The sequence below is a fragment of the Amphibalanus amphitrite genome, unplaced genomic scaffold, assembly GCF_019059575.1.
Source record: "Amphibalanus amphitrite isolate SeventyFive unplaced genomic scaffold, NRLGWU_Aamphi_draft 001078F_arrow, whole genome shotgun sequence".
NCBI classification, from domain to species: Eukaryota; Metazoa; Arthropoda; class Thecostraca; order Balanomorpha; family Balanidae; genus Amphibalanus; species Amphibalanus amphitrite.
In genome coordinates this window covers 110,483-131,193 of record NW_024882572.1, presented here as the reverse complement: position 1 = coordinate 131,193, position 20,711 = coordinate 110,483, and the positions used below count along the sequence as shown (strand labels likewise).

General features: G+C 45.8%; 1 protein-coding gene across 3 annotated transcripts in view; it reads right to left on the bottom strand.

The window, feature by feature from the left end:
• LOC122369842 (cAMP-specific 3',5'-cyclic phosphodiesterase-like) overlaps positions 1-20,711 on the bottom strand; it is an 87,454-nt gene that overhangs the window by 12,370 nt on the left and 54,373 nt on the right. The window contains exons 2-4 of one of the 3 annotated variants that reach the window (XM_043344912.1): positions 13,157-13,327; positions 7,371-7,472; positions 3,520-3,587 (exon numbers count right to left, since the gene is read on the bottom strand). In XM_043344912.1, coding sequence (XP_043200847.1) covers positions 3,520-3,587; positions 7,371-7,472; positions 13,157-13,327 — 341 coding nt within the window. Of the gene's footprint in view, positions 1-3,519; positions 3,588-4,046; positions 4,454-7,370; positions 7,473-10,015; positions 10,195-13,156; positions 13,328-20,711 lie in introns of those variants that run through there. The other 2 variants (XM_043344913.1, XM_043344914.1) reach the window with 2 other exon arrangements.

The following is a 20,711-nucleotide window of genomic DNA, read 5'->3' as shown; positions in this document are numbered from 1 at the left end:
ACACTCAATACGTCGCAGCCCGGATTCAGCCCAGATTCGGGACACCTCCGATCAAGCTGAAACTCGCACGAAATGTAGGCCATGACATGCCCAATCCACAGTCCAAGTCATTCGGTGGCACTCCCAGCCATTTTACATACAGAGGTCAGTAAAGGTCACGTGGCCCAAATTTGCACGGCAGATTGTGGCCCACCCAGTAGAGCTAGAGCGCTAAAAATGGCACCAATCGACTCGCCAGCATCTAATCTTACTTTCCCAACACTCATTTGACCTCTCAAGGTCATGCGATGACCTAAGGTCATTTGTGGGCTATGTCGAAAATACACTTGCACAGCAGTTTTCGAGTAGATGGATTGACTGAATCCCAAATCAAAACACATCATTGGGTAGCCCATAGGTCGTAGTAACTTTCCTTAAAAACCGCTTTTCGATATGTGACCCCGTTTGACCTCGGCAGGTCAAAATGTGCAAATAAACGACACTCAAATACGTCGCAGCCCGGATTCAGCCCAGATTCGGGATACCTCTGATCAAGCTGAAAATCGCACACAATGTAGGTCCTGACATGCCCAATCCACAGTCCGAGTCATTCGGTGGCACTCCCAGCCGTTTGACCTACAGAGGTCAGCAAATGTCACGTGGCCCAAATTTGCACAGCAGATTGTGGCCCACCCAGTAGAGCTAGAGCGCCAAAAAGGCACCAATCGACTCGCCAGCATCTAATCTTACTTTCCCAACACCCATTTGACCTCTCAAGGTCATGTGATGACCTAAGGTCATTTGTGGGCTATGTCGAAAATACACTTGCACAGCAGTTTTCGAGTAGAGGGATTGACCGAATTACAAATCAAAGCACATCATCGGGTAGCCCATAGGCCGTAGTAACTTTCCTTAAAAACCGCTTCTCGATATGTGACCCCGTTTGACCTCGGCAGGTCAAAATGTGCAAATAAACGACACTCAATGCGTCGCAGCCCGGATTCAGCCCAGATTCGGGACACCTCCGATCAAGCTGAAACTCGTACACAATGTAGGCCATGACATGCCCAATTCACAGTCCAAGTCATTCGGTGGCACTCCAGCCGTTTGACCTACAGAGGTCAGCAAAGGTCACGTGGCCCAAATTTGCACAGCAGATTGTGGCCCACCCAGTAGAGCTAAAGCGCTAAAAATGGCACCAATCGACTCGCCAGCATCTAATATTACTTTCCCAACACTCATTTGACCTCTCAAGGTCATGCGATGACCTAAGGTCATTTGTGGTCACATATCGAGAAGCAGTTTGCAAGGAAAGTTACTACGGCCTATGGGCTACCCGATGATGTGCTTTGATTCGGAATTCGGTCAATCCCTCTACTCGAAAACTGCTGTGCAAGTGTATTTTCGACATAGCCCACAAATGACCTTAGGTCATCGCATGACCTTAAGAGGTCAAATGAGTGTTGGGAAAGTAAGATTAGATGCTGGCGAGTCGATTGGTGCCATTTTTAGCGCTCTAGCTCTACTGGGTGGGCCACAATCTGTTGTGCAAATTTGGACCACGTGACATTTGCTGACCTCTGTAGGTCAAACGGGTAGGAGTGCCACCGAATGACTTGGACTGTGGATTGGGCATGTCATGGCCTACATTGTGTGCGAGTTTCAGCTTGATCGGAGGTGTCCCGAATCTGGGCTGAATCCGGGCTGCGACGTATTGAGTGTCGTTTATTGGCACCTTTTGACCTGCCGAGATCAAACGGGGTCACATATCGAAAAGCGGTTTTTAAGGAAAGTTACTACGGCCTATGGGCTACCCGATGATGTGCTTTGATTTGGAATTCGGTCAATCCATCTACTCGAAAACTGCTGTGCAAGTGTATTTTCGACATAGCCCAAAAATGACCTTAGGTCATCGCATGACCTTGAGAGGTCAAATGAGTGTTGGGAAAGTAAGATTAGATGCTGGCGAGTCGATTGGTGCCATTTTTAGCGCTCTAGCTTTACTGGGTGGGCCACAATCTGCTGTGCAAATTTGGGCAACGTGACCTTTGCTGATCTCTGTAGGTCAAACGGCTGGGAGTGCCACCGAATGACTTAGACTGTAGATTGGGCATGTCATGGCCTACATTGTGTGCGAGTTTCAGCTTGATCGGAGGTGTCTTGAATCTGGGCTGAATCCGGGCTGCGACGTATTGAGTGTCGTTTATTTGCACATTTTGACCTGCCGAGGTCAAACGGGGTCACATATCGAAAAGCGGTTTTTAAGGCAAGTTATTACGGCCTATGGGCTACCCGATGATGTGCTTTGATTTGGAATTCGGTCAATCCATCTACTCGAAAACTGCTGTGCAATTGTGTTTTCGACATAGCCCACAAATGACCTTAGGTCATCGCATGACCTTGAGAGGTCAAATGAGTGTTGGGGAAGTAAGATTAGATGCTGGCGAGTCGATTGGTGCCATTTTGAGCGCTCTAGCTTTACTGGGTGGGCCACAATCTGCTGTGCAAATTTGGGCAACGTGACCTTTGCTGACCTCTGTAGGTCAAACGGCTGGGAGTGCAACCGAATGACTTGGACTGTGGATTGGGCATGTCATGGCCTACATTGTGTGCGAGTTTCAGCTTGATCGGAGGTGTCTTGAATCTGGGCTGAATCCGGGCTGCGACGTATTGAGTGTCGTTTATTTGCACATTTTGACCTGCCGAGGTCAAACGGGGTCACATATCGAAAAGCACTTTTTAAGGAAAGTTACTACGGCCTATGGGCTACCCGATGATGTGCTTTGATTTGGAATTCGGTCAATCCATCTACTCGAAAACTGCTGTGCAAGTGTATTTTCGACATAGCCCACAAATGACCTTAGGTCATCGCATGACATTGAGAGGTCAAATGAGTGTTGGGAAAGTAAGATTAGATGCCGGCGAGTCGATTGGTGCCATTTTTAGCGCTCTAGCTCTACTGGGTGGGCCACAATCTGCTGTGCAAGTTTGGGCCACGTGACCTTTGCTGACCTCTGTAGGTCAAACGGCTGGGAGTGCCACCGAATGACTTGGACTGTGGATTGGGCATGTCATGGCCTACATTGTGTGCGAGTTTCAGCTTGATCGGAGGTGTCCCGAATCTGGGCTGAATCCGGGCTGAATCTGGGCTGAATATGGGCTGTCTTGACGGACATTATTTTGTTCACTATCGTCCGAAGTTGTATCACGTATGTAATCGAGCTGAATGGCCGACAGATGAAACGCGTTTAATGGCGATCAAGCCCGGGTACTTAATTGCTAATGTTAATTAAAAATAATTGTCACATCATTTTCGTTTTTTTTTTTTTTGGCACCGATATCGTGTCTGGATACAAGCACCCATTCGTCCAGCAGAAGCACAGTCGATGATTGGAAAATACAGACACCTTTGAATAATCAGTGATTTTTCACGCATCATACTACATACATTACATCATACACATACTACGCATATCAGGAGTACAATACACCGATGTAACCTCCATGTATGCAATTGCAACTTCTGCTGATCTGGCTCACCTTTCGGTAGCATAGGCCGCGGCTGGGGCGACGGCTGACCGGGAGATGCGTTACTGGACCTCTTGGATCTGTTGGTAACAGAGGCATCTCAACGAATGCACCTATCGATATCAAGGCCAACGTCGTCGCGTCGAATAGGTAAATTGACGTTGCCGTTATTGAAATAGGTGAAATACCTACCAAGGTAAAAAGACAGCTGGATTGTTATGTATTGTTATTACACCTTTTTGCACCTTAAATAGGCATCTTTGCATTCAATTTCGGCGAACTGCATTCAATTTTAGCGATCTTTCATTTGCTTCAAATAGGGGCATCTTGTTTCGTCATATGGGCTCTTCTATGACATCGGGCACACCACATCGATATCAGTCATCATTTCGGCAAGGTTAAATGTAACAGCAGCATTTGTCCTGATTAAGTCTTTTCCAATGGATTCTAGTTTTCTTATCGCCTTCTTTTCTTGGATCGATACTCTACTGAAGATAGAATTCATGATAGCAAGTAAGAACACATTCCAAGTTACATACATTTTTTTCGGACCGGTTTCGATATACTCCCTATATCATCCTCAGCGAGACTATGTTGCGCAAGATACAATTATAAGTTAGGACATTGCAACATGACAAAGACGTTAAATATTAGGTCACCATATTGGTAGATATAACAGTGCAAAATTATAGAATACCAGTGAAACAATTATACACTACAGATGACGAAATTCGATTCAAACTTTAAGTGACACAGCGACACAAAAATAACAATGGTACACGTGAAAGACGAAACATGGTGACTTTTGGAAAAGGATCACACAGAATCTAGCACTAGCTATTTTACACAAGTCTGGGGCCATCAAACAAACTAAGGTATACTTTAAATTTGTACTGGCGGTTGATGTCTGGGTTCCTGTGTCTGATGTAGGCTCCTTCTAGCGCACCCAGACGTCTCAGGTTGGTCGTTGAGCAGAGGATAGTGGTGCTCTCTTCTAACTGTTTTTTAGTCAAGGGATCCGCGTGGTGTTCATCGTTATGCTGTTCTGGTGCTCCTTTGTATTTGTGTCCTTGTAGTCGGTGATCTAGAGTATCCACTGTTTTGCCGATGTAAGCGTTACCAGGCTGGAGTGCGCATCCCTCCTTGTTACATTTATACTGGTAAACAACATTGGTCTGTGACAGTGGAGCCTTGTCTCTTGTTAGGTTGTTGGTCATGACTAGGGATCTTGTTTTTGGTGACATGTAGTAAATTCGTAGGTCGATCTTGTCGTTTTGTTGGGCGGGCTTACAGTTTCGGTGAACGATGGTTCGGAGGCCGCTCTCGTCTGTTCTGTACGCCTGGGACATTTGGTTTTTGTAGTATAGTACGTGGGTCGTGCCTGTCACCCTGCGTTCACTGTCGTTTTCTTGTCCGATGTGTTTCGCCATTGTTTTCTTTGTTACTCTGTCAATCATGTTTATTGGGTAGCCGTTGTTCGTAAGCATTTGCTTCACTCTTCTAATCTCTTGATTGACCAGCTCCCAGGACGAACAACATTTGATAGCCCTATGTACATATGCCCGGACCACAGACTCTTTATAGCGGGTTGGACACTCACTCTGACCGTGGAGACATCTACCAGCGTCAGTCGGCTTCCGGTAAACGTCTGTCGTCGTCTGCGAGCCTGACGAGTCCACTGCAACATCCAGGAAGTTGATCTTGTTGTTGACACTGATCTTTTGTTGACACTGATCTTTTGTTGTTGACACTGATTGTTGATCTTGTTGTCGAAACCGGTCCGAAAAAATGTATGTAACTTGGAATGTGTTTTTACTTGCTATCATGAATTCTATCTTCAGTAGAGTATCGATCCAAGAAAAGAAGGCGATAAGAAAACTAGAATCCATTGGAAAAGACTTAATCAGGACAAATGCTGCTGTTACATTTAACCAGATCTGCATCGAAAACAACTTGCTTCCCAAGTTTACGAATTTCGGCAAGGGGCATTCAATTTCGACAAGACCTTACGTATTTCGACGTTAGACATGGACTTAGACACGAGACATTCAATCTCGTCTTTTTACAATCAAAATCGACATCACTCATTTGATTTAGACATTGTTTATGTAAAAATCGTTGATCAAGCGGTTTTTGAAAAATAAAGAAAAAAGACCTGCTGGATGCTGGTCGTCCCAGTCGCTCCCGATCATGGTGTTCAGAACCTTATGTAAATAAAATTTGCCTACAGCACGGCCGGTAAATTCATCCGTACCCCATCTGCATCCTTATCGATCTGAATCCTTACGATGCTTCGTTGTTCCGTGCGGATGGTCACACATTGCACGCATTCGGGGTCGCTCCGACAAAACGCCCGTCCCGGGCTACCTCTGGAGCGGCTGTACGCGGTGGCGTGTTCAATTGCAGCGGGCCCGTCGAATGTCGAACGGGTCCTTGAATGCTGCTACGATTCTACGCCGGTCCCCCTTCCAACGCCGGGTTGGGGCCGCCCCGGGCAGCCAATCAGCGGCCGACAACGAGCACCGCCGCGGGCGGCTCACGACCCGGACCACGACAGCAGCGCGACGGCGGACGGCAACAGCTCAACAGCGCGGGCACCAGTCAGCCCCAGACAGCGGCGGCAGAGCCCACTGGCTGAGGTGGGGGGGGGGGGGGCATTCTTACATTGGTATCTGTAAAAATGCGTCATAGCTTTCACATGATGAGACAATTTCATCATAAGTTTAAGGTAAATTTATAAAAAGCAAAACAACCATTGTCTAAACTGATTGTAAAATGTCAAAGTCAAATGCAGTTCTTCATTTACAGCTGAGTATTGTCGAAATTCAATGCCCCTGTCGAAATTCGACGCAACAGATCGAATTTGAACCGGTGCTATCTTAAAATTGATGAAATAATTCGAAATGTGTGAGGCATGTCTAAATGGAGGTAGCTCTGTCGATATCAAATGCAAAAGTGTCGAAATTGAATGACCAGATGCCGATTTGTGGTGCAAAAAGGTGTATTAATGGGAGCCACAATATGCACAGGACCGAAAGACAGCCACTCGTTTATGAGGATTTCAATTCAATCTTAAAGGGACTATCCCACCTTTAACATGGGGTTTGAGTTGAGATAGCCAAGTTTGCGGCGAGGTTCAGAAACCACTATCTATCTAGGTTGCAGCCCCCGCGGCCTCTTGGTGTTGAAGAAATTCGTTCCCTTCATTTGAAAATGGGCCTTGTGCAAGGCCCTATCTTCAACATGGAGCGACCGTTAGTGTGACGTCACCTCGTTTAGTCATTCTGATTAAAATGGGTTTGTTCGTTGAAAAATCGCTTAAAACTTGGTCTGAACTTTGTTGTGGTGCCTACAGAGTAAAAAGAATCAGCTTTATGACAGTAATGTGGCCTGGGGAAGGAGGTAATTTTGGGCTGTGACGTCACATATTTGAAAGTTTGTGTTTGGAATATGGGAAGCCTAAGATGTTTAATGAAAAATAAATGCCAGAACCGTGTTTCTGGTCATCCAATCTATAAAGTCGGGCACAATTTAACTGGTTTTAACAGCATTTTAGAAGGTGGGATAGTCCCTTTAATCACCAGCAGGTGGACAACTTAAATGATTTATTTATACATGTTGATACAGACAAACATGATTTTATTGCCTTCTTTCATCCTGCGAAATACACCGAACCCAGCAGCGGCGGAACACCTTCAATTAAGGGGGCGGGGGGCACTGCCGACTTTTGGCTCCATTCTTTCCATGCAACGCCCATAGGGCTAATGTTAAAATGGCAAAATCAAGGGGGGGCACGGTGCCCCGGTGCCCCCCCCCCCCCCCACGTTCCGCCGCCTATGACCGAGCTAATCATTCAGACTAACCTGTTTGTGGGAACATTTGTCAGTGAAATGTAGTTGCTCCTCACGCTTCGTAGACTTGCCAAAATTTGTGCGAAGGGGGTGACGATCAAGTCTTCTCCATGGCTGAAACACAAAGATAGAAAGCGTTTCATCTAAATGGTCTCTTTCTGTTTGAAGGGATAGTGATTTGATTTCCAGTGGAATGTGCATGGCGCTTTGAGGAATGCACGGGTCTGGAGATACTCATTACTTATCCAGTTTAGCCGCCAAGAGTTCGTCTGTGCCTATGGGTTGGGATCTATGCGGTATAGGCTGTACCGCAATACACCGGCGCTATGCGGGACAGGGTGTAGCGCGGTGCACGGGTTTGTAGAGAAGAAAGATCTTCAGTGAAACGTAGATAGATGGTGAAAGCAATTTTAATATCGCTACATGTAATTTTAAAAGCATTGACAATGCTTCTGAACTTATTATACAGTCTGTACCCTGTACTATTGATAATGCACATTTCCGATACACGCACCTATATGCAGGTTGGGACTCACAAAGCTACTATTTAGTTCTTGTTAGCAGGTCAGCGGCAATCCCGTAACGAACTATTGTAATCATCTATTGGCCTATCCGAGCGCATTGTTTCAGTCTTGGTAAAGACAGTGCTCTCGGGTAGAAGAGCTGAGGACACAGCGCCGGTTCCCAGAGCCCAGTTGGTATCATTTGCGTGCGGCGGCCGGTCGGCGGGGCTCGTATGTCGCCGCCTGCCCGTCACAGCACTAATGAAGCCTGCCCTTGGGCGCGTCTGGCCATAACGAGGAGACCTGGCCCCGGAGACCGGCGGCCGGTGTTTTGCGGCGGCCGAGTCAACGCGGCTATATTAACATCTTTACCTGCTCACACGGTGGACGCTGCGGGCTGTGTAGGTGTTTTATATCACAGGCTCTTCTCGGAGGTCCTCTTTTCAAGACATGCACTTCCTGGAGATGAAGCGCTGGCGCTACTCGCCGCCCCTTCCGGAAAATGTAATATTTGATAAGGACGCAGGAACTATTTCAAAGTTGCTGGAGAGTGGGGGGGAGGGGTAACCTCGGCTCACACATAGCTAACAAGAGGTCTATACCGACCTTTTAGCGAGTATGGGTTTCTAAAAGGGTGCGGTAAATGTTCTCTACCAACCAAATTTTGATAGTAATATAAACGACAGCGACCGCAGGCAGGCTATCGGATTGGAGGCAACGATATCCGACCTACATATAAGCCTATGGCAGCGTATCGAAAGAAACAAGAGACTCCATCCGTAGAGCTTTAACTAGTGATGTCAATTACAGAAAATCGGAATACCGATACCAAACCAAATACCAATTAAAACCGTGGGGAAATACCGAAACCGAACCAACTTTGAAATACCTATGAGGGAAATACCAACTTTTTACCAATTTCTTAGCCTCTTATACATTAGTAAGGGTTCATAATACCAACAAAATACCCAACACATTATGATTGAAATACCAATACCAAGTTGGTATCGGTTTGGTATCGGTATACCAAAAAGTTGGTATCCGATTGACATCTTTAGCTTAAACCGATAGGTATTAGGCGGGGACATTGTTCTACCCTCAAATAGTTTTGTTGTTGTTGTTGTTGTTGTTGTTGTTGTTGTTGTTGCAAATATCTGGAAATTGCAGCGCGTACCTCCGCAACTCTTAGCATGCTATGATGCATCTTTTACGCGCATGTTCAAAAAATTCCAGACCCAGGATTCATGTCAAGTGACCTTGCCCAAAAAAATGAAATTTCCGTTAAAAATACAGTTTACACTAATTTACCGGTAGGTTTGAAGCTCACTTACAGCAATTAATCAGCTTGACAGGAAGCATGAAACACATCCGTACGAGCTGCTATATCGCTGACATAAGTCAAGTCAAGTCAATTTTGGGATCATTGCCAGCCAAGGGAAGATAATGAATTATATGTATTTGGTTTAGAAGAAAATAATAACACTCTGGAGCATCGTTTATCTAATAATGTCGAATACTGAATTGGAAAATTGCATCATTTACCACTGAGGTCATCTTAGAATACGAAAGGTCACCAACATAGTTCTGACAATAACTTTTGGTAGAGGTCTAGATAGAACTTTGAGAACACCATTGATGTGTTCAGCTCAACAACACAACTCAACTAATGCGCAAGATCACTTTCTGGTCAGGTCATGACCTCGACCCTAGGTCAAATTTCAACTTGTTGACATTTCTTAAGGTCAAATTACAGTTCATTCGACAGTCTCAATGAAAGAAACACGATGATCGTTAAAGCTTTGTGCCAAAACTACATGCAGCTTTTAAAACACCAATCGTGACGGTAATGCCCTCTGGACGCCATACAAATGGAAGGGCAAATCTGGGGTCTCGTCAAAAGCATTTATGAAGAAGTAAGAAACCTATCGAATGTCTTTCTGAGACTTTTCAGTTCGATTAGTTCATGGGCACCGTCACCGAACAGTGTGCCAATTTGTCCACAATCAATGTAGCGCAGGCTTTCGGGTCAAATTTTGACCTCACAATTAAGGTGCAAGGGATCTCCTGTTACGGATGCCTGTTTTAGTTTTTGGAGCATGATGCTGATTGGTGACTCAGGCGTTCGACCGCGCGGCAGTGCCTGTCTCTACTTACTGTGTCCGGCCGACGGGTCTGGCGGCGCCGGCGCCCAGCCTAGACCAGACCCGCTGCCAGAGCGGACTGCGCCTCTTGAGTCGCAGCTGGGCGCCCGTGGTCGGCGACAGCCACGGGCCGGGCCGGCCGGCACCGCGCGGCACCGCACCCTTCCGTCCGCGCAGAGCCATCGCCGGCCGTGCACTGACACGGCGGGCAGCGGTAGCTGGGCGCAGCGCGCACCGACAACGCTCCACGCACAGCGCACCGCAGACGGCGGCTCGGCACTGAGGGGGCGCTGGACGAAACGCAACCGCCGCCGCAGCTCCCCGACCGCTGCATTCCCCTTAATTTAATTTCCATATGCTTTTCGCTAGGTGTTGTTTTTATTGAACCATTTGTTTAGTATGAAGGCGAAATAATTCCTTCTCAAAATCACTATTCCCAAAGTCAAGTAAATTGACATTTTGCAATTATATTGGTCAAAAGCTTTCTGTTTTCATCAGTGAACCAATTGTAAGGCATGTCTTTATTAATGTCTTAAACAAAACATCGGAAAACGCAAGCATTGCAGTGCCCAGTGCACTTCCTGTTGAATAAAAAAAGACTATTTTCGGGGCTCCTACTGCAAACGAGCCTAACAGCATTGCCGATTGGAGCTGGAGTCACTGTGGTCAGTGATGGCACTAGTGGGCCTCGGACAGCGTCACCGGAGTCTAAGTGGGCGTGACTGGTACCTGGGATGGCGACACCGGGCCTCAGGCGTCATTGCGGCCCGGGGTGGGTCGGGGTTACTGAGGTCTGTACGGGTGCCACTGGGGCCTGGGAGGGCGCCAGTGGGACCTGGGGTGACGACACTGCAGGCAGAGGCGAGGGTAGTCGGTGAGGGCGTCGCTGGGACCTGGGGTGGCGCCACTGTGGTCAGGGGTGTGGCTAGTTAACCCGCGAGTTGCTGGGGGGGGGCGTTAAACGCCCCCACTTTTTTCGCCGGGCCATAGCATAAAAACGGCGCGCCGCAGGCGCGCCAAATTTTGGGTACCTGTAGGGAATTGATTGAAGTTTATTGTGACAAAGTTTCAAAAAAATTGGTCCGAAAATTTTTGAGATATCGAGGTTTTAGTGACGTCATGATTTCTGAGTTTTCGACCAAAAACGGCATATGTTCAAAAAATCATTTAAAATCACAGAATAGACATACAGACATGCCGTAAACGCCATTAGAATGCCAATACCATGAACAATCAAATGGCTATCTTCGATTATTGATTATCGTTCCGCATTTTCCAAAATCTTAAACTGAATCTTGACAATTTCTCGTGACTACTTCACGACCATGATACATGAATTTCTTAAATTGAACTTTTTGAGCCAAACACGTACACATATGATAAAGTGAATGTCACCATCGTGTTCTACGGCCCAAATTACCCATAAAACATGTGTCATAGGCTGCGAATATCAGTTTTGATATTCGGGGATATGTGCCTACCCGGTTGACCTGACCTTGACCCTGACCTATGCTTGACTGACCCCTACATGGAGCTGACACTCTTGTAGGCCTTATATGATGGATTGTGCACCGTTTTGACAGAGTTTCTGACGAGAGGCGCCCATTGCGAAGTCCTGAAGTCCATGCTACTGAAAACCCGATTTCAGGTGTTTGACCTGACCTTGACCCGACCTGTGACCTCAAAATTCAACTTTGAAGTACTCATCTGAAGCGTCTCGTCGCGTTCTTTCGTTTGCCGCCTCGTGCGTTTCGCTGCGCCTATTGGTTCTCGAGTTATCGGCTGGGGGCGTTTAACGCCCCCCCCAGCAAACGGTGGGTGGCGAAATACCCCAGCAACTGCCGGGTTAAGTCTGGGAGGGCGCTACTGAAATCTGAGGCGGCGCTGGGGTCTAGGAGGGCGCCACTATGGGTAGAGGTGGCGCTAGGAGGCATGTGATGACGTCACTAGAGTCCGGGAGGGCGCCACTGGGACGGCTGAGATGGCGCCGCTGTCGTGGAGAGGTGCAGCGCCACTGTAGGCGCTAGTGGGGACTGGGGAGTGCAGTCTGGGAGGGCGCCGCTGGAGCCTCAGGCGCCATTGGCACCTGAGATGTTGCCTCTGAGGCCTGGGATGGTGCTTCTGGGGCTTGAGGTGGCACTGCGGGGGCCTCAGGGGCTGTGCGACATCCTCCCGACGAACCCAGTCTCACCCTGGATCACACTTCCCTGTTTCGGGTTGATGGTTACAACTTCAGACACAAAGTGGAAATCCTCTTTGTAAAAGAAGAGCACCCCTCCGGGGGAAACCGTTTGAGCGTCTTATCGCATTCAGCTTCGATGATTGTCATGATTATTAACGTAAAACAGCACCCTTGCCTGTCTTTTTGTACGTTTGAATGAAAAGATTTACGGCCGCGGGAGCTAGCTGGAAATAAAACAATATTATATTTCAATGCACTGTAGACAGCGTGTTCGTCCAAGAGCACTCGTCATCATCAAAAGAATCAGTTTTTGTCCTGCTCATTAAATTGGACACATTCTGTCAGAACATCTTGATCTTTTTCAAGAATAACTTCAAAGGGCGAACGGTCGCTGTTCGTTGTGCCTTTCACAGCCCTAACATAACTGAGTATCACATATTATGCTAATGTCTTGACCTAAGTTTTTTCGGCATTCCATGCTAAAAAACAAACGCTACCACGTCAAAAGAATGCGGCTGTGTTGTGTCCATTTTCATAAATTTAATTTCGGCGTCTTATAATTAAAAAAAAATCATATCCTATTGACTCTGCGCTGTGTGGTGATGCGGTTTGGGGTGAGCAGGACGGTAAGCTAATGGACTGGTTTCAATCAGTCTGGCACATACACCTATCTGGACATTTTTTTTCTGTGGATCGCGCTTTTACATGCCGTCGCGATCTCGATCGATGGTACATGGTGCGAGAGACAGATGACTCATAATGATAATCATGGTAATAGGCAACTAGTCTATCATATATGATTGCAAGGGTTATTTTAGATGTAATTGCTGATCTATAAAGGGTCACGACAGCTAAATCTAGGGTATTATTGAACTGCGGAGAATCAAGTCCCAGATCACCGTCCGTATCAGACTGACAATCTGCATGCACATTGCACATCATGGGGCGCTGGCGCCCAGCCGCACAACTCACCACTCGCTGGCGATGCTCGAGTGCCGGGAGACCTTTGGGGACATCTGGAAGTCCTCAGATTTGTAGATGAAGGACTCCCGCCGCTGCGGCATGCTTTGTAGCACGAGCCCAGACGGGGTCCCGCCGTCCCCAACGCGGCCGGCGGCTCCGCCTCCATTCTCCAGATCAAAACTGCAACGAAACCAGGACACAGTGTGAGACTATAAGTTAGACGGTCAACACTGACTATTTGAGGACCTAATCTAGAAGCAACATATTTTGATAAGCACTTACATAAGTGCATTTCTGGCTCTCCCTACTCTGACATCGCAAAATTCTTCCAATCTACCGGCGCACAAATCACTTCTACTCATAAAGCGTCTCCCCATTTCCGCTACCCGAATTTCCATCCGCCGATCTTTTAAAGTTAATTTTAAAATTAAGAGCTAAAGTCAATTTCAATTGGTCTGCCTCTAAATGAGCTGAGTCCCGCCACACAGCTGTACGGAATGGAGTTTCACAAACTAACGCATTTTATTATACAAACAGATTCATATAGGGCCGCAGAAGCGAAGTGAGAAAGGCGAGGAACGCGTTCGACTCTCATATACCTATTCCTAAAATGTTGGTCTGCGTTTCTCGTCACCAAGTTTGCTCGTTAGTAGCTGGCGACAGAGACGGTCTGCGGTTGGTGGCAGCAGTCTTATGTGACCCATAGGATAGATATAGTGATGACGTCAGCGAGCCGCCGGTGCGATAGTCGATAACCGATGAACGTTGACGGCACGAATATTATAATATTCATTTTGAACGATACCAGTATCAGAGGCAGGGTTACATAATCTCAAAAGTAGAGTACAGGTGGGACAATGAAAACATCTCTGATCTCTCCTTAACACTGACAACCAAAACGATTCTCTATTCCCTTTGATCATGGTGTGTCATGCTCCTATAACTCTGCCGTTTTCCTGGCGGAATGCCCTTAAGATACTCAAATGATTCCTCAAATGATTCCTTTTAAGCATATCAGGGGTTTTGGTCTAAAACAACACCCTGATCATTTTCTTCGAACATACCCAAACTATACACTCATTCTTTAAATACCTCCCTTGAATTCTTCTAATATACCCTAGTGTACAGTCTCTGCCGCTACTGTCAGATACCGTACCCGTGCCGCTCGGCGCCTCCGGCGGTGACCGGTCGGCGGGCCGGGACTGGCCGGTCGGGCGGGCGGGGAGGACGGGCAGTCGCTCCCTGGACGTGTTGCTGACCACTAATACAGCACCAAACGCGGTGCCGTCTTCGCTGAGTGCGTGTGGGCGGTGCGACGACATAACAGGCAGCTATAAGCTTGTTTTGACGCGCGGTATGGGCAGCTATAACCAGTCGCGGCGCAAGTGCGTTTGAGCCAGGTGATTCGCAACCGCCACCCAATCAGCATACTGCAATCCAGTGCCGGCAGTGACGTACATGACACGTGATCAGACAGCTGGGCCGAAAGCGCGCCAATTTTCAAAGGGTTTGAGAACGCCAGTTGAGTATGAGCGTGCAGTGGAGAAGGACGGTTGTGCTCAGCGCGGGTGATAGCGGGTGTGTAGTGTGTGCATTGATCATTCGAGCAAAGGACGTCGTGGAGGACATCGAAAGCACAGCTGTGGAACCCAGAAAAGACGAAACCTGCACGACAACGACTTTTCGGCGTGCCGGAAACCGGAAAATTCACCCAAGAGACCCTTGGTGGGCGTGTTTGCCCGCACCCAGTGTAGATCTGCATGACTATTTTACGGTCAGCGCCCGGACCCGAGCAGTGCGCAGTATCTGGTCTTATTATCCCTTTTACAGGGTCCGGCATATAAGTTTTGTCTTGTAAAAATGTGTCGTGTAAGCTGCTAGGTGAAAGTCAGCAATTGTTACAGGATATGCAATGCTCTAATGACATCTCTTTGGTAATGAACAGTTATTTAACATACACGCCATTTTTGCGTTGCTGAAAGCACCGTTGATTTTCGTGTTTTATAACCGAAATAGATATTAAATATCCATTCATGATGATCTCAGATTTAGGTACTTATCCCAAGTTGCGTCTTATCGGAAGAGAAACGGTGAAGTTATGTCCATGCTGTTGTCACCAATGTAAAACATGAATAATAATAAAAGACCAAATGTCTGTGAGTTTTGGATGTGTTACGATATATAAAGGGAAATCGGACGAGGGAGCTGAGAGTAATGAGACAGTTTCTGAGCAAGTTCTACGACGAATATACCTAGGGCATTATTATTTTCCCTTCTGGGTTTATGTGGGGTCTAATGCAAGAATACATTGAGATCAGTGATGGAAATCACAGAATAATACGGGAGTGTTAAGTGGTATAATGCGAGTATAGTTTGCAAAATATTCCCCTTATACGCTTAGAAGGAATACAAGAGGTTTCGATGTAGGGGTATTTTGGTAGGTTAAAAGGAGTGTACTGTGGGTATCGCAGGGAATAGAACAGGAATCATATTCCTTTCCCCTTCAGTACTTACTAGGGTATATTAGAAGAATTCAAGGGAGCTATTTAAAGAACAAGGGTATAGTTTGGGTATATTCGAAGAAATGATCAGGATGTTGTTTTAGGCCAAAACCCCTAATATGCTTAGAAGGAATCAAAAAGGTTTTCAGTGTAGGGTATATTAGAAGAATTTCAGAGCGATATTCAAAGAAAGTGTATTTGGGGTATATTCGGAGAAATGATCAGGGTGTTGTTTTAGACCAATTCCCCTAATATGCTTAAAAGGAATCAAAAAAGCTCTCAGTGAAGGCTGAATAATCTCAGAAATCTCTTCATTGAAAACACACGGAGTTAACATAATTTTAGAACAAGTCAGTGCTAAGGAGTGCCTGGCCAGGATCAAAGGTGCTGATCTCTGGGCTGGGCTAAACTGGGCCAAGCTGAGCTGTAACTGTAAGCACCTACTTATCAAGCCAATACCTAGCTCACTCCTGGAAGCCTTACATTTTCCACGCAAGAGGCTAAGCTCAACCCTACAAAAATAAGGCATCCCCTAAAAGGAGTGGATTCCAACTAAGCCTTCATTTTCCAGATGGGCGGGATGCGGCGGAGTCGGCATTCCGTGGCCCGGGCCGTGCAGTCTAGGAGCCTCATGCTGACCTGTCACGGATCGCGCGGCTACTGATGTAATGAAATAGCCGGGTTACGGCGCCACCGTACTACCCAGTATCGATGTGCGACGAGCTAGAACGAACGGAGCGGTATGCCCGGCCGTCTACCAATACGGCCAATAACTCACATGACTGGTAACTGGAGGCGTACATAACTACTTAGATCTGTGAAACATTTTCACAAGTAATTTGGCAAGCATATTGGTGGTTTTAGACATTCAGTATATAATTTGACTAAACGCATTTAATGTGAAGTGTACGCAGCCCTGCACTACCAAGGGATTGTAAACATAGATAAAGAAGTATTCCCACGGGCTTCACGACTGATGACGGCCATATTGACCGAAGCCTTCATGATGACTATTCATTCCAATGGGTAATCAGCCAGCAGCAGATCGATCATCCTATAAATACGTATCTCGCCCGCTCACGGCACCGGGTATTTCCAGCAGGAGGCTGGCACGAATATTGACCACGAGGCTATTGTCCGATCCTGCCAATAGCGAGGTGACTTATAGGGATCACCTGAGACGTTCCCCGGCCGTCAGCGCTGGGACATGCTGCAGATGGTGTGGCAGATTGCTTTTTAACCCGGCCGGGACCGGGGGTAATCCCAACCACCGCAGCCCGGGGGGGGGGGCGTTTTTCGCCCCCTTGTCTAACTCCGTTAATAAGGGAGCTACGGAAACAAAAGGGACACCAAACGAAAGTTCCTTACGAAACGATTCTAAAGCACCTAAAATTTTTGACCTCAGGTCAATTTTCAAGGTCAGAGGTCAAGGTGAAAGGCAAAAGCCGGCACATGTGTAGTAATCTCAAAGTAAGCGTTCTAGAGGACGGCAGGATGCATAAAACCGGCAAACTTAGGTGTCAAACGAAAGAAGGGAATCTGAGAATTCCGAAAATGTGCTCAAAAATCAAAGGTCAAGGTCAAGGTCATGCTCAAACTTGACGTGCTAACTTCCAAGATGTTTTGAAATGTTTTGAGGCTTATCAGGTCCCTATTTGTGGTTCATCTTATGATACAAGGCTGCTCAAAGGTCAAGGTCATAGAAGAGTATCCTTGCTAGAGGCTATTTCACTGATTCAAGTTAGAAATAATAAATCAGACAATTTTGCCATCCGGAGGCTCTAAATGAAGGATTAGAGGAAATAGATGCCAGATTCGTGATCAGCAGGTAGGAATCCATCATAATCGACCGTTCATGTGTCAAGGTCAACCAAATGTCATTCGAGGCCACATGAGGTCAACATAAAACTTGACCTTTTCCAAACTATATATATATATATATATATATATATATATATATATATATATATATATATATATATATATATATATATATATATATATATATATACATGTACATATACATATACATACATATATATATACATATGTGTATATATATATATATATATATATATATATATATATATATATATATATATATATATATATATATATATATATATGTTACAGGCAATGTGTGGAATCAGGCATTCTATAGAATCCCTAGGTATTCTATAGAATGCCTGACCCACCAGGGATTCTATAGAATCCCTAGGCATTCTATAGAATGCCTGATTTTCAGGCATTCTATAGAATGCCTAAGAAAAACACGAATCTTTCCAACATATTAGTGTATGTTGTATAAGATTATGAGCACAGACCGATACGTAACATTATTATTTTCTGCCACGCTACCTTGCGGTCAGCTATTTATGTTCATTCAGTCAAATGTTCATTCAGTCATTCATGTTCATTCAGTCAAATTTTCCGGTCAGGTATTCAATCTGGCTTATTAGGTCAAATTGTATCAGGATTTTATCCTGAGAGTTCAGAGCATTTATATTACCAGAGATGACTGCGGTTCAAAACGACGTGCAAAGTAGCACTAAGTGGGACCAGTTATCTCCTGAATCTCTTAAGATATACTCTGATAAATGTAAGGATTTGTTAACTAGTGTTGCAACTGATGCACCAGGCATTACATGTTCTGAACCGAACTGCACTTCAGAGGAACACAGGGCAGAGTGCATAGCGCTTTACGAACAAATATATCGCGCCCTTTTGCAGGCAGAAAATTTTGTAAACGATGCTAGGGCCAGAAAGTCTTTCAAATGTGTCCCTGGATGGAATTACTATGTCTCTGACCTGTACAAAGAATCGAAGGACCTGTATCGACTTTGGCAAGAAGCAGGGAAACCTAAGCATGGCCCAGTGTTTGATGCCTACGGCAGAGGCAGGGCCAGGTGTAAGTATGCCATTCGTTTTGTTAAGAAAAATGAAAGTGTTCTGAGACGTGAAGCCATCGCCAAAAAGTTATGTGACAATGACTGTAAATCTTTTTGGAAAGAAATAAGATCGCTGAGTAACAGTAGTACTCCCTTACCATCAGTGATTGATAGTGTGTGTGGTGAAGGTGAGATTGCTGACTTTTGGGGGAAACATTTCTCCAGCCTTCTCAATTCGATGCCGTCATCAGATGGTACGCTCTGGGAAGAGGACAGGGAATCGTCTGTAGGTGATATCAGAGTGTCCGAAGGCGAGATTCAGGATGCTGTCCAAAAAATGAAGTGTGGGAAAGCTAGTGGGATCGATGGTTTACAGGCCGAAAACTTGAAATATGCGGGTAAAAGTTTATCGTCAAAGTTATCCGCTTGCTTCACAGCACTACTTATGCATGGCATTCTCCCAGAATCAATGATGGCGGTGGTCCTGGTGCCGATTATCAAGGATAAAGCTGGTAAGGTCACTGCAAAAGATAACTACCGACCTGTTGCGCTAGCTAGCGTAATGAGTAAAGCGCTAGAACTAATCCTTTTGGAACGGATAGAGGACCACCTGTTGACAGCCTCCAATCAGTTTGGCTTCAAAAAGGGAATGGGAACTGACCAGTACATATACCTCCTGAAACAGTCTATTGATCTGTACAAGTCCATGAATGGCAGTGCATTTATGTGTTTCTTGGATTCAAGCAAGGCATTCGATCGTGTACAGCATAAAAGGCTTTTCGACATTCTTCGAGATAGAGCAGTCCCAATATACATTGTTCGTTTCGTGTACTCGTGTACTGGTACGCCCGTCAGGAAATGTGTGTCCGGTGGGGTGGTGCCATTTCCTTTAAATTTAGGGTATCGAACGGCGTTAGGCAGGGTGGCATATTGTCCCCATATCTGTTTAATGTATAGGGGAAAGTGGGGTAAGACGGTCAGGGTAGGTAAGACGGGCACCCCTTCTGCAGACCAAACCAATAGCGCTACGAGCAAGAAAAGTTAGGACCAGAATTGCCTTTCCCACTACACACCACCATTCAAGTCTGGTGAATTTGTGTTCAGTCGATAATCTTTTATTTTGATTTCTTTAAAACACTCATTTCATTGAAAACATCCATAATGTATTGTGCAAGCTTTTGTGTACAGCACTATAGAGTTAAAAACTCGCAATCACTTGTGGTACACTCATATGCCAACAGTGTTCATTTACGGCGGATTTGCTTTGTCTGCATCAAATTGTCCACAGCGAAAAATCGTGCTGAACTTCTGACATTGAGTTTGGGGTAAGACGGGCAACTATGAACCCAATGGGTCTGTAATGGTGAAAATATTTTTGTTGCTGTAGGAAAAAAGAAGCATTTCTAATAAGAATATGTTCGATTCCGATACTCACAGACATGTTAGCAATATTCCTTCGGCACAGTTTATTCTCGAATAATGAATGTGAAAAACGGTTCTACATGGCTTCTGAACTAGGGCCTATATAGGAGCATACGCCTTCTGCACGAATCTCGTATACTGCCATTTCCGAAGCACTTGAGACCAACGAGCGACTGTATAAATGCGGCTAATCTCGGGCATTTGTTGCGAGCTGCGCTGATCGGTGAAAGAAGCTGGCCGTCTTGCCCTACCCATGTGACCGTCTTACCCCATGGGGTGGGGTAAGACGGGTTTTTGCAAGGTTTTGCAAAAATAGCTGCAGTTTATTTGTTGAATCAGGTCTAAGTCTCATCTTCTGGCAAATGAAAGTAAAATGTCTGAAAAAGGTTTTCACCCAGTTTCCCGTTTCTATGATGTTTCTAACCGGCCGAAAAATGGCTCCAAAGTTAAGGTGCCCGTCTTACCCCACTTTCCCCTATATGGACGGTCTGAGTTCTTTGTTAAATAGACAGAATGTAGGTTGCTGGGTAGGGGATGCGAAAATCAATCATCTGATGTACGCAGATGATGTGATATTGTTATCACCGTCGGTTGCAGGGTTGAGCAAACTGATTTCATTGTGTGGAGAATTCGGAAAAACTTGCAATATTTTGTACAATGCAAAGAAAAGTGTTGTACTGGTTTGTCGCTCTAAACACATGAAAGATTTGATATTGCCAAGGCTGTTCATTGAAGGTGTTCCTCTAAAGGAGG